We start from the raw sequence: 17315 nt of genomic DNA on the forward strand, positions 1-17315 counted from the left end.
AAAGCAGCCTTCCCTGTGTCTCAAGGGGAAATAAAAGCCCAAACCCACAGCTAAATCTATATAAAGGCAAACTCTGAGTGTTTCCAGCCTTCAGAAGGACGGGTGGCCGGTGTGATGCCAGCTGACAAATTCAAGCAGTCACTTGCAAGTGTGAAGAGTAACTAACACAAGAAGCTGAGTGCTGTGCTCCTTTTGGAAGCATTGGTGCCTGCTTCCTCATCAGCAGGTTGCTGACATGCCAAATTTCCTGGGAAACGGAGAAATACACAGCTTTTAAATAGAGACAGCAAAAAAAAACCCAACAAAAAACAACCCCTCACAAGTTGTGTTGTACTTGTTTTATTACAGTGAAAACCTGTGCAGTGCTAGCCTACAGAGAGAATAAAAGCTACCAGTAACTTTTCATCAGAAAGGAGTCAATCCCAGATAAAAAAAAAAACAGCCTATAAATCATGGCTGTTGCAAAATATAAAGTCTGAGCTGGGACCTCCGTCTGTTGCTCCGTTGGAGTAGATCCAAAGATTGCAAAGTTCTCGATGGAAGTTTCTCCTTTAACAAGCTGTGGAGGTAGAGAGTGGAAGCAGATTAAGGGGCATGTCTTCTCCATAAATCACACAAGATGCTAGGAAGAGTTTTGCCCCAGTCTAGGACATCCAAAAGGCAATTTTTTAGCCATCTTGAGCGAGCATGTAGATATGTTTGCCAGTTATGATCCAGACCAGTAAAACCAAATTATGGTTACTTGTGTGTAGTGCAGAACACAGCATGGCTGAGGCTATTGGTTATTAAATATGCTTAATGTGGTTATTTAATATTAAAGGTCAATCCTAACTAAAACAAAGTTAGCTGGGGATCAGAAATTTCTGTAAGTTTTGGTCCACATTTCTGAAGCAAAGCCTTTTATCTCTCATGAGATAAAAGCAAAGCCTTTTATCTCTCATCTCTCATGTGAGCTGGGTGGCTGCACCTCTCTTCTGGGATTAGTTGGGGTCTTAAGCTCACATTGCCCACCAGCCCCTGGCTCAGACACCAGCAGCCACCCACCCTCTGTACAAGAAGCTGGTTTTTAGGGTTTAGCCACCTTTTTGTGCTCACACACTCAGGATTCTCTGTCTGGCACAGCATTTCTGTAAGCTTCAGTCCACATTTCCAAAGCAAAACCTTTTATCTCATGATAAGGTGGATGTGGCTGCACCTCTATTCTGGGATTAATTGGGGTCACATTGCCCACAAACCTGGCTCAGATGCATCAGCAGCACCCCACCCTCTGTACAAAAATCTGTTTTTTAGGGTTTAGCCCCCTTTTTGTGCTCACACCCTCAGGATTCTCTGTCTGGCACAGCACAGCAGGCCTGGGCAGAGCAGGGACACTGCCAGGGGGACACAGGGGACATCTCCTGTGGGACATTACCTTCCTCCACGACGCGGTGGTAGAAGCACCAGGGGACACCGGCGGGGTGTGCCCTGAAGCAGCAGCCCTTCCTCGTGCAGTCCCTGGGCTTGATGCCAGGGTAGCCACAGTTTATCCTGGTGTAGGGGTCATTGGGACACACTTTCTTCACTGTGTAAAGCAAAAAAAAAAAAAAAAACAACCCAATAAAACAAAGGAAGGAAGGACAATGTGTTACTTCGTGCTCTGTCTGCCCGGTGGCATGATTCAAAATAAAAGGCAGGACAAAAAGATGAGGTCACTGGGAAGATGGGATGGCCATGATGACCTTCTCTGAAACAATTTCCACCAGCAGATTCACCCAAATCCTCACCCAGCCTCCTAGACAAATTAAATTCCAAAGGGTGATAGATTGCTGCAGTGCCCCAGGGATGAGAGGAGGCAAAATTCGCTCCTGGAAGCATCTGGCAGCAGCCCATCCTAAATGCAGCTCAGGTGAAAAGTCCTGTGTCTCCTGCAGTGGTCACACACAGGCTGGCTCAGAGCAGGTATGGCCCTGACCTGGCCCCAGAGCAGCCTGGCTGACACAGGGAAAGGACCACCCAGCCCTCTCTGCAGGCCAGCTGAAGTCACAGAAAGGAAATAAGTGTTTCAGGAGGAAATCACAGCTCTTCCAGGCACTTAAAGCTGAAATCCCAAGTAAAGAGATTATACCACCCAGCCTGAATACTTCAGTTCTCCTCTCATGGAGCAGTTCTGCTCAGAAAAGCAATCCTATGAGAATGCCACCCTAAGTTGCTGCTGCTTGTTTTTTAAGGTTTGCAAGAATTGCAAGCAGTGCTCAAAAGCCAAACTATTTTTTCCTCCTGCAATTCTGATCCCTTTTGACTAATTCCATTTTATATCAGGTTCTTCTGTTGGGTAGCATTGCCCCCTCATTTCCTTTCATGCCACCTGTGCAGCTGCTGAGACTGCCCTGAAGTTCTCCTAAGAAGGAGTTGTGCTGTCAGCCCAGCAAATGTAGCTTACACTGAGTTAATTAACACAGCTAATTACACCCCATTACTTAACACAGTTATGTAAAACATACAGCTAATCCTAGAAAGACTAAGAGAGCAGCTGTTATCCTCTCTGAGAAAACAGTGGTAAAAAATAGAAGTAGGATGCTGACAGGTGTAACCACACAGCAAACCCACTCAGGTGCTGAGTACCCCTTGCTCTACCCATGGACAAGGCCACAAATAACACTGAAATATCTCTAATTAATCAGCACAGGCTGTTTGATAACCAGAAGCCTGAAGGAAGAGGAAATAAATTGAGTGAAGAGGATGAGGCAGGAGTCTGACAGGTAAGCAAGGCTTGGCTTTGCATTTTACTGCCACTGGTCTCCTAACAGAGGTTTGTGCCCACTTTTCCTGCCTGAGGAGAAAAGCAGAACTGCTCCCTGGTTGTACACATTTCTGGAGAACCAAACACGAGGTAAATCAGTGTTTCTGGCAGAGATATTACCTTTCTTGGGTTTGGGGTTGTAGCACCAGGGCACGCTGGGCACTGAGGCGTTGAAGCAGCACCCAATTTTCTTGCACTCTGCTGCTGAGATCCCTGGGTAGCCACAGTTTGTCCTCTCCTTGGGAACCACCTTGCACTGGCATTTTGCTGTTCAGGACAGAAGGAGCAGGTTACAGGTGTCAGTTTGCACATTGTCACAGAGGGGTGTTTATCAAATGCTCACTGGGAGCAATGCTCCTCCCCTAGATGCTTTCCATCTTTTCAGTCCCCTGCTAAGACCACAATCTGAGGGGTTTAAAAGCTGCTTTTACACCACTACAAATTTTGGTCAGGACTGTACATCACATTTGGAGAGTCTGTGGTCTCCCTTGCAGCCAAGCCAGCCCAGCACAGTGGGGTTTGTGGGCTTCGAATCGACCACATCCAATGGGAAATCCCAAAATCTTCAAATATGAGGCTATTAAATCCTTGCTGCTTTGCCCATCTCATGTGAAGAGGAAAAAACTTAAAGGTCCAGTGGACATTCAAACAGGTGTAAAGATACAACATCTTTGCAATATTATAAAACATAGGACGATGTGCAAATAGCTGCAGCTATGCCTCTAACATTTTAAGTCATTTGCACAGTCAGCCACAACCAAGAAATTCTGGAGCCGTCCTCCAGCTGTCATTGAGTGACTTGCTTTCCACTTCTGGAGCTGCCTGCATGACTTGCCTTCAATGAGGAGGCAGACAGACTCCTCTAAAACTGCATTCACGTGCCAAAGCAGCACAAACCAAACGCCAGAAGCAAACTTAGACAAAGCTGGCTCCTGTTCCAGCCCTGCTCCCATTCTAGCGACCACCTCTGCCTTTGCAGCGGGCTCCTGCTTATTCCAGCAACCCAAGAAGTCTTTCTTTGCTATTGATCCCTCTGATAAAAACTAAAGGCAGGCTCCACTGTGGGGATAAGCAGCAGCACAGAAAGCCACGTGCTGCCTGCTCTGCCAAAGCTGGCAGGCTCTGGCTGTGGGATGGGGGTCCCACACGTACCTGGAGGGCAGCATCACCTGGAGGTACTTACTTGGAGGTGCAACTCCCTCTGCCAGGGTGCTGAGGGCTACCATGAGGGTGATGGAGAGTGCACAGACCACCTTGAGATCCATGGTTCCTGCAGCAGGAGAGGTGCTGCCTTCCCTGGAAGCCGCGGGTTTTATGCGCTCCTCGTGTTTGCCCAGCGAGCCCTGATAACATTGTTCCCCCTGAAGCTTCACCCAGAAGGTTGGGTTTTCTTGTGTTTGCTTAGGAAGTGTTGCCATGCATATTTTGATATCCCAGAGATAAAGTTCTGGGCTCCCATGAGCTATTGATCACATATCTGTTACGTGCCTATAGATCCATATTTATTACGTGATCCCATAATCAGATGGATGCTGCTGGGTGCCTCAGGCTGCCAGAGGCTCTGGCTCTGAGTGCCAGACTTCATTGTGCTCTGAGTATTTTAAGCCTCTAGGCAGTTCTATTTGCCAGCCACTACTGAAAAACATGTACATATGTTTTCTACTCGGTGCATCTTTTCTGCCTCGATTTTCCCCTGCCCTTAAGGTTCTGGTTATGCTCACTCTGAACCAGGTGAGGGAGGAGGGCTGGAGCTCTGATACCTGCAAGCTTCAGGAGAGCACTGTGCACCTGAAAAAAGTACATAGACACAGAAAATGGAAGGTGTGGCTGAGAAATACTGAGCACATAAGGCCACTGTTGGGGGTTTAGGAAAAGAAGGTAAGAGCAGGGAAAAAAACCCCAAAGCCCCAGAGGTCCAACAGCATGGAGACACAAGAGGAGAAATGAGAGTTTCTGCATGACCTCAGCCTGCCCCACAGGTGCTGTGCTCACCCAGGCATCAGCCCTGAGCTTTATTTTGGAGTTTCTCCCTGTGCAAGGTCCTGTTCCAGAGGTGCCACAACAGGGGCTGTGCCCACCCCCTCTGCCTGATCCCCAGAGCAGAGCAGAGCAGCACCTCCCAACCCATCCAACACCACCTGCATGTGTTCTGCCAAAATCAAACTCCTGAAGCACTGTGTTTGACCTGATAACTTCTGATTGCTTTTCTCCTGGTTTCAAGGGTGGCCTCCCAGGCACCTTGGGGTTGTTTTGGCACAACAGGCCTTGGGACTCGGACTGCTGAAGGCTCTTATCTTCCTTTTGGACAATTTCCTACCATTGACTGTAACATTTCTTAACTTCTAGCTGCTTGTCAACTCTTAAGGACCATCAGAGCAGGGCCAGGGAGGGCAGTGGGATGGTGGAATCATCTCCCCCCAGGAGGCACCTGCAGAGCAGGCAGGGCATGCTGCAGCCCCTTGGGTGCTCTGCAGCATCACTTCTGCTACGGGAAAACCACCAGGTAACCCTTCCTGCTCATCACCAGAAGAAAGAGATCCAATGCACTTTTTGCATCTCTGACACAATTGTGTCTTCTTGCTTTTGAATATGACATATGAATTAGCTTGGTGCATCTTTCCATTACGGAGCTCAGAGTGAGAACTTTCAGCTTCTGTTGCGTTTTGGAGGAAGTTTATTTGTTGCAAAGTATTTCCAACAAAGTGGGAAGGATTTTGTCTTGCAAGAAAAAATAATAATAGGGTTCTTTTTCTTAAAGGTGAACTTATTCAATACTTTATGGACTCCATTTATACCCATCCCTATTTAAGCCATGGGAGGCATTTCTCATTGACAGCCACAACTGATAAATTAGATATTTTGTGGTAATGCTAAATTAGATATTTTTTTTGTGTCTTCCATGTCACAAGAGCACAGGCTGCAGGCAGAAGAGGGAGATGGAGCAGAAGGGGCAGAAGAGGGAGATGGAGCAGAAGGGGCAGAGGGAGCTGCTGCAGCTCCATCACTCAGCAGCTCGGATCACACTTTTCACCTCCATCACTCAGAGAAAACGGACTGAAAACTTTAAAATCCAGTTTTCCCCTGATGTGCAAAGGTCCACCACGATGCCTGGTACAGAGAAATCACAGGGAGCTTTTCCAGAACCTGGGAGATGGGCAGCGAGGGTGGCTGCAGGAGGGACACAGCAATCCCGAGGGGACCATGGAGTTCTCAGTAGATTATCAGCCCATCGTGTGAGTCAGCTGGAACTGCAGATAACGTTTGTCACTCCTGCTCCTTTCTGGACATTAATTAAGCCCTTATCTGCTGGCTGTCACCTCTTGGGCCCGATCCCAGCTAGGGGCACAAAGGCAAATCTGGCCCAGAGCTCTCGCTGCGGAAAGAGCGTTTGATTGGCATCTCAGAGCAAACACAGCACAAGGAATGAGCTGCCAGGGGATTACTTAAAGATCTTTAATATGTTTATATAGCAAAGCCTTGAAAATTATCTGGGGTTTCCCTGTAAATGTGTTTCCTTCTGTGAGGCCGGCAGCTGCCTAAGGCTTTCGGTAGCTCTGCGATGGATCTGGGGCTCTGCAGGTGCCCGTGGCCAGGAGGGGTTGGAGGGCTCCTTCCTCCTCTCCAGGCTAAGTGTCCTCCTGTCAAACCCAAAACACTCCTCTGGCTGCCCTTGAAGGCTCGAGATGCCAGCTGGTAGCTCAAAGACCTTAGCACAAAGTCAAAGACACCTGTGCCTTCGACTGAAACCCATGGAAGCAATTGTGTGAGGAGTTACAAACCACAAAAGTCTGAGGAGAATGTGAGGGAATTTATCACAAAGTAAAAATGTAGAATTTTGAAGTTTTTGAATGGGGGTTCAAGAAGCAAAATAAAAAAATCTAAGCATGTCCTGTCCTTCTTCTTCTTCTTGTCCTCCATCTTCTGTGGTGGTGCTCACAGGGGTCCCAGGACGAGGGAAGAGATGAGAATCTTGATGAGAATGTTTCAGAGGGCTGATTTATTGTTTTCTGATATATATATTATATTAAAACTGTACTAAGAGAATAGAAGAAAGGATTTGATCAGAAGGCTAGCAAGGAATAGAAATGGGATGGAATGATAATAAAATCTTATGACTGACCAGACAGTCTGAGATAGCTGGACTGGGATTGGCCGTTAATTAGAAACAACCACATGAGACCAATCCCAGATCCACCTGTTGCATTCCACAGCAGCAGATAATCATTGTTTGCATTTTGTTCTTGTGGCTTCTCAGCTTCTCAGGAGAAAAAATCCTAGCAAAAGGATTTTTCAGAAAATATGTTTGTGACAGTCTTCTGCTGTGATGGTGACACTTTTAGATTAGTTTAAAGTAGAGACAAACTGCCTAACATAAGTAATAAGTATTAGAAAATTATAGAAAATAAAATAAACATAGTTTCTAGTATAAAAAGATAACAGCACCCCAAGGTGCCTGCTGGACAGATCTCAGCGAGTCAAAAAAAAAAAAGTATTAGATGAAAAAATAATTAACCTTAAAAACCAAAGCTGAAGAATCTTGACTTCTTCTTCAGTGGCAGAGCTGAGAAAAAAGACTCTTTAATACCTCGAAAGCCATTCCAGCAACACCAAACCCGAGATCCTCCTTCCTTCCTCATCCTCCCCTGGTCCCTTTCAGCTGCACTGTGATGCTCTCCTTTCCTTCCCAGCAAGAAGAAACCACAGCTGGTCTTGAGTCTTGCTGTGATTGTCCTAATCCAGAATTTTTGAAGGATAAGGGTGGTTTGTTTTTTTTTTTTCAATCTCTTTTCACTTAAAAGAACAAACAAGCAGTACAACTTTGATTTTCATCCTAAAGGGAGTGTTTTGCCCTGAAGGGAATTTCCTTTTGTGGTAAATCTTAGTTTGGATGCTGACATGAAGAAATCTGTCACTGGGCCAACATCACTGCTTGTGAGCCCAGGAGGTAAATCCCAAGTTTTTAGTGCTCTCTAAAATAAATCATCATAATAGAGAAAAAGATCAGTGGCAAAGGAGAGGGGTGTCTGCAGTTTGCTCCTTCCAGCTGTGTGAGGCACAGAAAAACATTGAGTTGGCACAGGAAATTCCTCAAACCAGGGAAATATCTGTGTGTCTGTCTGAGGGGGTCAAAGCCAGAGAAAAACCTACATCTTCATTTTGAAAGTGGACAGTTCAAAATAACCCCTGAGATCCGTGGCTCTGATTAAGCCTACCCTCCCCTACCACAGATGTATTCATGCAGTTGTCAAAATCAACTTGAACTTTGTGAGTTCAAACTCCTTCAGGGGAATTTTTTCAAAGAACATGTCATTTCTGCAAGCCACAGACAGTGCTGCAAGAGGACTTTTGTCACATTTCTGTGGCAAACACCCTTGCCCAAGGTGAAAAGAAAGATTTAATTACTGAAGTGAATCAATTGTGTAACTCAGAGCTGAGTCAGATCTGAAAGCCTGAATTTCAGCATCCAATACACTGCAAAAAGGTCTGATTGTGACTGCAAAGCCCAGGGCCAGCTCAGAAATACTGATCTGAGCCAGTAATTTTCCCTAATGATTCTGGGATCTCCAAGCAGTCCACAATCTCAGCATTGCCATCATTTCCTGTGAACACCAAAATAACTCCAGAAAATCCTTATCATTCCTGAAATGAGGTGGGGACCAGCCTGGGGAGAAGAGGACACACAGGCTGGAGCCAGCAAAGCAGGGAAATATGTATTTTTCTTTCTTTCCTAGAACCCATCAGATTTGTAGTGACCCAAAGAAGGGAAGAAACTCCTAAAAGATGCAGATCTGATTCAAAATGTGGCCACTGAAAGGTCTTGTTGTGATAATGGTTATGATGCATTCCAGCTTACCATGCCACAGGCAATGAGGGAGCCCAAATCCTGACCTAGTACCATCTAAAAAGGGAAAATCAAATCAAGAAGACTTATTTAATTGGGCTTAATGGAAGAGTGAAATGTGTGAGGTGTTGGCAAACAGCAGGCTGCTATTGAAAGACACAATATGAAAAACTCAGTAAATATTTACCATTGAGCCAAAAAATATGAGAAGGATGTCCTCAGGCACACATATAGACCCAGAATAATTAAATGAGAGAGTAAAGGAAGCTGCTAGAAGAAAAAAGAGGGTTTTTTTTTGGTTTTTTTCAAAGTAAAATAAAGAAAATAGGAAAAAATACTGTAGGGAAGAAAATTCAGAGAGAGGTAAACAAATAACTTCAGAGAGCAGGCAAAGGTCAGCAATCACAGAGGAGAGGAGAGGATTTTTGCTCAACATATAAATGATCAGGAGAGCTTGGTGAATAATGAAGCAATGAATATGCTGATGATTCAGAATTATTTTTCATATTTTTTTAAAAGTGCAGCTAGCTGAACAGGGGTGGAAATATTTTACAAGATTGACTGGGTGATAAATGGTAAATGAAATAAAAAGTAAAGTGCAAGGAGGAAGAGTAACCTAAGTATATAATCACCAAGATGGGCTGCAAATTAGCTGCTGTCACTCACAGAGCTTCCCATCGCTGTGCATGTGCCAGCTGAATAGTCAAAGTGGAAAAAAGGCAAATTGCTTTCAGCAGTTGTTGGGAAAGGGGTGCAAAGGAGAAAACACAATTCTGGTTCAGTCCCAGTCCCTTTGTGACGTTCTGGCTGCCCTGGGTTAAAAAGGAGAGAGTGTCATTAGAAGAGATGCTGAGAAAAGCCTCTGGCTCATGAGAGTAATGAGCTATGGAAAAGTGTTTTGAAGAGAGTAGGGATCTTAGAAAGTAAATCATCCCAGGGCAGAGGGGGAAATTCTCTCCTGGATAAAAACAAGCAGAGGAGGGGATGGTTTTCAGTGCAGGGAGAGGTCATGAGAGGGCTCCTGCAGAGACTTGTGCTGGGACCTTTGCAGCCTGATAGGCTCACAGACCATCTGAAAGAAGAGGTGAGAGGGTAAAATCTGTTGGTGGCACAGAATTTCAGTGGCAGTGAAAATATGAGGCAGCTGCTCTGATGGATTGTGCAAAATGGAATGACTGCAGGGTTGGATGTGTGTGAAACAACTGCTCACTTTGGAAATTTAAAGAGGTTTATTAAACCTTGACACAAATACAACAAAGGACTACAGAAGGAAAAAGCTGCAGTGCTGGGAGCTGCCCCTCATGCACACCTCATGGCCAGCTCATCTTGAGGATGGAGGCTCAGCCTTTTATACCCTGGGGGCTGCATCAGCCAGCCCTGGCCCTCCCAGAGTCTGTCAGTCAGCTCTGCTGTGCCATTTATCAGTGCAAACTGCTCTCTTGGGACTGGATTGGGGTCAGGTGTTGCCATGCTCACCCCTAAGCACCCCCAAGCTTTTCCATGCCCAACTGCCCCAGGTAAGGGACACAGGTGCAGCTTCTTTGTAGCTGTGCTAGGCAGCCCAGGCTGTCTGATGGTCACAGTGCAGGGGGGAAAGGGAACCATGGGGAGAACAGAGGGCATCTAAACCACAATAACATAACTGTACAGCACTAAAGCTTTTCTTAATATTCACACAATAGTTATCTTTGTATTGTGAGAGCAAATCATCTCATTACCCATCTGTGACAGATGGCAGGTGGGGGATCACATCTGGAAATGTGGAGTGATGCCCACCTGGGAAAGGAGCAATCCCACCTCTTCAGCTCCAACAAAGGACCCTGGGCTGGTTGGGATCACTCAGGTTCCTGTGAGTGCAGGGTGAGGCTGGCAGGAGCATATGGAGGATGACAGACAGTTTGGAGAAAACACCAGCTCAGTGCTTAGCAACCGTCACAAAAGCAAGTGACAGATTAACAATTCTTAGGCAAGGAACTGAGAATCACAGATTGACAAAGTTTTTTCATTTTATAAACCCACTCTGTGTCTAACTTTTCATGCTGTGCTCTCAATCTCCAGCCTGTAAAAGGTGCCTGTAAAAGGGGACAGCAGGGTGGGACAGCATCCCCATCAGGAATATTTGTGTACACCAGGTCTCTCCAGGTCCAGACAAGTCACAGGGGGCTCAGCTCATGGTCTCATCTAACATAAAAGTCTCACTGGTAAGTTAGAAGCACATGAAGGAAGATGGTTCATCACCTAGCACAGGGATATGATGCAATTCAGCTGTGGATGCTAAAACTTCCCACAAGTCTGAAAAGCACCTGGATGAATTCATTGAACAAATATTGTTTGGGGCTGTAAAATCCCCAAACTGCACATCTATCTCAGGAAATGTCTAAGCTGCAAATCCTTGGAGGCTGGAAGGGTATTTTTGGGAAAGTATCACTGCCTCTGCCTGGCTGGACTCGAGCAAAAGTTACCCATCATTTCTCAGAATAAAACAACCAGAAAGCATTCAATAAAATGATGGAGCAGGATTGGGAAATGAGAATAATGTGGTGTATGACTGGATTATCTTTGCTCCTCGTTGAAGTTTTCCTGTGAGCACCTGTAAGTGGCTCAGGAAACTGGGCTAGGGAGGGGTTAATTTAGTTTGGCCAATCCCATGATTTTATCATTGCATCTTTTGATTTTCATCATTTCTCAGGGACATCTTTTCCAATCATCTAGTGAAAGTTTCAAGCCAAGATAAACTAGTTTGGGTTTAATGCTGAATCTGGTAAAAATGTCCTGGTTTGGAGAACGGAAAATAGGTGAAGCTTCACAGAAAATTCAGAAACTCACCAAAAACCTGAAGCAAACCCATGCCTGTGGATGGGTTGTGATTCTCAGAAGAAAGGCCCAAATCCAGCATCACTTGTGAGGTGGAGAAGGTTTTTGGGTCTTTCCCTTCCACAGTGACTGGATCCATTCTTGCAGAGCAGTGAAAGAGCAGCACCTGCCAGGGGCTGAGCCAACAGCTCTCCCTGCACACAGGGACAGGGACAGGGGGTCACTGAGATCACCCAGCAGCCCCAAACACTGATGTTCTGAGGGCCATGGCATGGAACAGCTGATGCATATTGCCCATATTGCACCTGTGAAAAATGTGTATTTTATGATTGGCTTTTTGCGAATATTAAAATGAATATTATGTGTGTTGTGTTAGAAAGTTATGCAATATTAATTTTCTTAAGTAGTGTGTTAAATATAGTTTTAGATTATAACATAATGTTAAAATAGGAATTATGCTATGTAGGATACTTTTTTTAAAGAAAGCAGCGAGACAGCAGCCACAGGACACCTGAATCTTTCAGAGTAAGAGAATTTATTGCCCCAATATCAGAAGAAATGAACTTCTTCCTGCCTCACTCAGCCCCAAAGACGCTGTCAGGATTAAGAGGAAGAAGCTGACACTGCCCAGACAGAATCCTGTGTTTGAATGGAATTTATGCATCATGGATGAGGTGTATGAATATGCAACAGGCTGTTGCTTTTAAGGGTTAATTCTCTGTTAATGTGGGGCCTTTCTTGGGCTTATTTTCTTCAGAAAAGGTACCCAGACTGCCTGTAACTCTTTGTTTCTGTTGTCTCATATTGTCCTAATCCAAATTGTCCAAATTATTATTACTGCAATTATATTGCTATTTTTATAACCATTTTATTATTATTAAACTTTTAAAATTTTAAAAACAAGTGATTGGCGTTTTTCCCACATCACTTTAGCCTAATTCATTCATTAATGTCAGAGCCATTAGCAGTGTAAATAGGAGCAGGCAGGGGTCAGCAGCCATTCACCCTGCAAGCTAAAAGGAAATGTTGCCCCTTTCATTTTCTAGCAGTTTCATAGAGCAGATTGAGAGCTCTGGGTTTCACCTCACATGTCAAGGACTGAATATTATTTGGGACACATGAGATATTAAAAAAAAAAAAAAAAAAGGAAGAATCCATGGCTCTCCTTTGCTACTATGGGAACAATGATCAAAACTTTGAAAACCAGGCAGTGCAGGCAAAGGGCTGCAAGGTTATTTCTGACACAAATAGCCAAAGAGATAAATACAGATGAGAACTGCCTGAAATAGGAGAAGCAGGAGACCTTGGAAATAATAAGTGAGCCTAAGACTCTGTGTGGGAGGAAAAGGTCATTTCAGAGAAGTTTTGCCCTAGTGGTTTCAAAAGTGGGCAGCAGAAAGATATTACCTGAACTGCTGATGGTGAAAGGCTGAGAGGGATGTACAGTGTGACAGGGTCTGGGAAGGAATTGAGGTCAGAAAGTGACCTGGGCTGGCTCAGCTGAGCTGATGGCAAAAATTACCTACAGAGCTGGCAGAGTGGAGTGGAGATTATTGCTGTTTTTAGCAAGTTTCACTTACTGCTCTTTTCATTGATGACTGTGAAGGGAGGAGATATTGGCTAGGAAGTGTTTTTCTGCATCAATTAAATGTGGTTAAAAATAGAGGGAGAAATATTAAGCTCCAGTGTTAGCAAGAGTTGATATATGATGATTAGTGAGAGAGCTACTTCAGGGGAAAACTGTGTCTCTATTCAGTTCAATTCTTCAAGGGATGGAACAAAATAATGATAGAGAAAAGTAGAAAGAAAGGAAGTAAAAATTTCAACAGAAAAAAGAAAGGCTAGCTATGAAATTCCTTTGAAATCCTCACTTTCAAGATTTTAAAGAGACTGGGCATACAAAATGAACTGTAAATTCCTGGCAAGAACCAGAAAAGGAAAAAAAAAATCTCTCGAGACAGGAAAATCTTAACAAGAAAGTCTTATTTTACTGTGTTCTTTTATAAAAGTGACTGCAGGTGAGAGCACTGCAGCAGGCAGGGCTCAGCCTGGAGGAGCACACTGGAGCTTTCCAGCTGGGATGAAGGATGCCACAGCTCAGGAAATGGCACCTGAGCTGCCCTTGCTGCGTCCTGCTTACCTGGAAAACCCCAGGAAAAACACTGCAGCCCCTCTGATCTACAGCTGAGGAGCAGGAGCTGGATCAAATGCACCCAGCAGGATCCAAGTACAGCTTAGAGCTGGCTGGGTTCTCTCCAGCACCAAGCTTTGTCAGGGTGAGTGGATTGAAGCAGGAACTTGATGCCTGCAAGGATCCATTGGCAGAACAGTGCTGTGACAGCTCTTCCCCACCTGAAGGTGTTTTGGGATAGGGCAGGTAAGAGAGGTCCTTGTCACCTCCACAAAAAGGCATTTGCCACAGTTCCTGGGAGGGAAAATCCATCTGGGCTTTTAAAGACACCACAAATATCACAGCTGGTTCATGAATTCCCCTGGAACAACCAGCAGCTGGGAGGGCACAAGAACAGGACACTTCTCCTCTTGCTGTGGCCAAAAATGCATCCAGAGCCCAAGGCAGCACAGCTTGGCCCTTCCACACTTGCTGTAAGAGCTGAAATGAGGGATGCAGGACTCCAGGGGCTCTCCAAAATGCAGTTGATTGTATCCAAGACATTACAGCAGTCCAGGGTGGTGGGTGACAGAGCTGTGCCCACAGCTGCAGGCAGGCCTGGAGACCCTTTGGTTTTGGTTACAGAGCATTATAGACTTTTCTTTGCTGAGCCTCTTCATACAGTAGAACCAATCCATACCTTACCTTTTATCTATAGCCTATCATAACTCCTGTAATTACCATTTTCATGTTACTGTTCTCCAATCACTAAAGTCAGTACATTACACTTTAAGCTAGAAGTTGTTTTTCAGTTTTCTTGCAGTGGAAAATTCTGAGACCTTTTTTCTCCTTGCCACATTTGCTGCCTTGTTTGCCTGTGCTCTCTTTCTGCTTGGTAAAAACATCTTCTTGTTTGGGGTGGGTTTATCCTTTGCTCTAAGCCATAAAACCCCTTCTAACTAACAGACCCTTTGCCTCCTTGGTTATCCAGTGAGACTGGCTCAGCAATTCTTTTCTTCTCTATCAAAACTTGCTTCCAACTCTATTCCTTCATCAGACTCTACATTCAAGACTCTTTCTGCTAAGCAAACATATCTATGAGAATTTCTTGTCAAACTTTCATCCTTCCCAACAGCTTGCCAAGGATGAGGCACTGCCTCAATCTTCCCCACTCTCACATGAAGTCCTATCTCAGATCTTCAGGGCAAAGTGCCAGCCAGAAAACCTCTTTGTTAGTGAGAACACAAAGCTAGTTTGGTGCAAATAGCAGAGCAATCAAAGAAAGATTTTGCTCCCATTTTCTTTATATGTTAAACAGACAATGCAGCAGCCCAGGAGGGCTCTCACATTGGATCACTGGGTTAAATCTGTCATCTGTAGCACAATAAAATGAATTGAAACATATTCAATATGAATTCAAACATATTTCTGTCCACAGCAGCAAAACAGCAATTAATCCATGCCCATAAATACAGGGGGGGAAATGCTAATACTGCACTAAACCAAGCAGCTCCCCTCTATAACATATTTTGCTTTTCATAAATGAGACCTGAATTCTCAATGTCTCTCTGCTAATGGGAAAATTCTTAAAACCTAATTAAAAGGTCTCTATTCAATGGGCTGTGGAGAATTTATAGCAGTGGAGCTGCCTGTGTCAGACAGATATGCTGCTGATAGTCCTGTGGGAGCCGATGATGAAGGAGAGGAAAAGGAACTGGGAGAGCAAAAATAACTGGGCAGCAGGCTGGGCTTGGTTTCAGACAGCTGTGGTGGTGTGCAGGGAGGCTGGTGTGAGGAATAGCTGGTGTGAGGAGTAGCTGCTCACTTTAATTGAGAGAGGTTTATTAAGGTTTATTAAGATTTATTGGGTTTTTATAAGGTTTATTAAACCTTATCAAAAATACAACAGAAGACTGAATGGAGAAAATGTTGTGGGGCTGGGAGCAAAGGATTTTCCCCACCATGTGCTCATCCACACAATGAAAGTTTTGCCTTTTAAATATTTAGCCCCTCCCAAAATTCTGCCCATTGACTCCTTCTTCGCTGTCCAGTGGTGGAGATCTCTTCCTCAAATCCAGATTAGAGTTCAGATGTCACCACAGTGACAAGCCAGCCCTCCCAAATATCCCTACCCTGGCTGTCCCTTGATAACAACACAGGGGGAAAAAAACCCACTTTTCTTAACCTATATCCATGATATTATATTAATGATATGATATTATTATATTGTGATATGATATAATTATATTAATGATAATTAATTATATTAAATTATATTAATTGTGAGAGTCAATCATCACATCACTCATCTATCCCAGCTGGGGACGTGCTGGTGACATCCAGTGGCTGTGGGAAAAGCCACTGAGGTTTCTGGAAGGGCAACAGCAGCAGCAGCAGCATCTGTGTGGAGGAGCTGATGTGCTGAGAGCAGGCTCAGCCCCTGGTGAGCTGCAGGGAAACCTGGTGGGTTCAGGGGGAGCTCACAGCACTCCTCATTTCACCAGCCACACAACAAACACTGCTTTTCTCCCAAAGCTCAGCCAGTTTGCCCAAAGCTGGAACAGGCTCTGGCCCAGCATTACAGGCAGGTAAACAAAGGAAAGCAGCCCAGTTCTCCCACCAGCCCTGCCCCACTGAAAATGCTGAATTGGGGACAATGTCCCCCTCCTGCACCCAGAGAGAGCCCCTGTGTTAAATTCTGAGCTGGTCCCCGGTGCAGGACACAGGCACACAGCACTGTGCAGCCAAGGGTCTCTCACTGGAGATATTCCAGAGCCTTCTGGACACAATTCTGTGCTCTGGGATGCCCCTGCTTGGGCAGGGAGGAGGGACCAGGTGAGCCTGACCCATCCTGTGAAGGGCTTTGCAGTGGCAGCACCCACTGAGGCCAGTGGGGTTTAATTACTAATGAGTAATTAGCTGGAACCCACTGGTCCTCTGTTGTACAAGTGCTCTCTCTGGGTTTTAGTCCCAGCCTGGTTGGACTTTGTTTGGAGTGGTTCAAAAACTCTTTATTCACCTCCTCGATAACAAAGGAGAGGTTTGGAAGCGTGGAGAACAGGAGGCCCCTGTAAAAATAGGGGACTGATTTCTGCAGAACCCTTCCCTGCCTGCTGAATGTCCTCCTCACTTGGCAGCAGGAGCAGCCACCTTCACCCAACACCCATTTCATTGTTTGCTTTAAGAAGGGGAGAAGCTGAGAGGGGAATTATGTGAGAATTATGTGAGCCAGAATGAAGCCTTGGAAGCTGGGAGCCCCAGCCAGCTGCTCCCACCTGAAGATTTCAGGATTGGGGCTTTTCCCCTCATTCTCTCCTCTAGCCTGGACTGGAGGTAAATCCCTGGCTCAGTCCCTTTGCCCCTTTAAAGATATTTTTACTTAATAAAATTGCATTAGCAGTAAGAAAAAAATCCTGCTGATGACTTAAATTATTTGTTGCCACCTCTACAACAGCCCTGCTGTTTGTGCTGGGATCTGTTCAGAGTAACTGTTATTTAGTAAATGCTTTGTTTGCAATTCCTCAGAATAGTTCTATACAAACTTTGATTAGAACGTTCCCTACCAGTTATGGGAGTGAACACACTGGTCAGGAATTTTTAGTGAGAGGTTTTCTTCCCCTGCTGGAACTAAACTTGGCCATTGTAACTGCATGATGTAACAAAATAATCACTACTGCAAGGCCTAATTTGGTGAATTTCTTGCTGTTACGTTGGTCCCAGGGATTTGCAATGCTCAAAGTGACTGATCCCTATTGCTGGCCTTAGGGAAG

The 17315-nt window shown here is 45.0% G+C and overlaps 1 protein-coding gene across 1 annotated transcript; it reads right to left on the reverse strand.

Annotated features, from left to right (window-relative positions):
- Positions 1 to 1319: 1319 nt before the first annotated feature.
- Positions 1320 to 4044, reverse strand: LOC311166393 (uncharacterized protein; the record flags this gene model as incomplete). Its single annotated transcript, XM_084226339.1, has 3 exons — positions 1320 to 1681; positions 2900 to 3046; positions 3963 to 4044. The coding sequence occupies 3 exons, from the start codon at positions 4042 to 4044 to the stop codon at positions 1320 to 1322; spliced, it is 591 nt and encodes a 196-aa protein (XP_084082465.1).
- Between the last annotated feature and the right edge of the window lie 13271 nt (positions 4045 to 17315).

This window comes from Fringilla coelebs, assembly GCF_963513975.1.
Source record: "Fringilla coelebs genome assembly, chromosome: 2".
Lineage (NCBI taxonomy): Eukaryota > Metazoa > Chordata > Aves > Passeriformes > Fringillidae > Fringilla > Fringilla coelebs.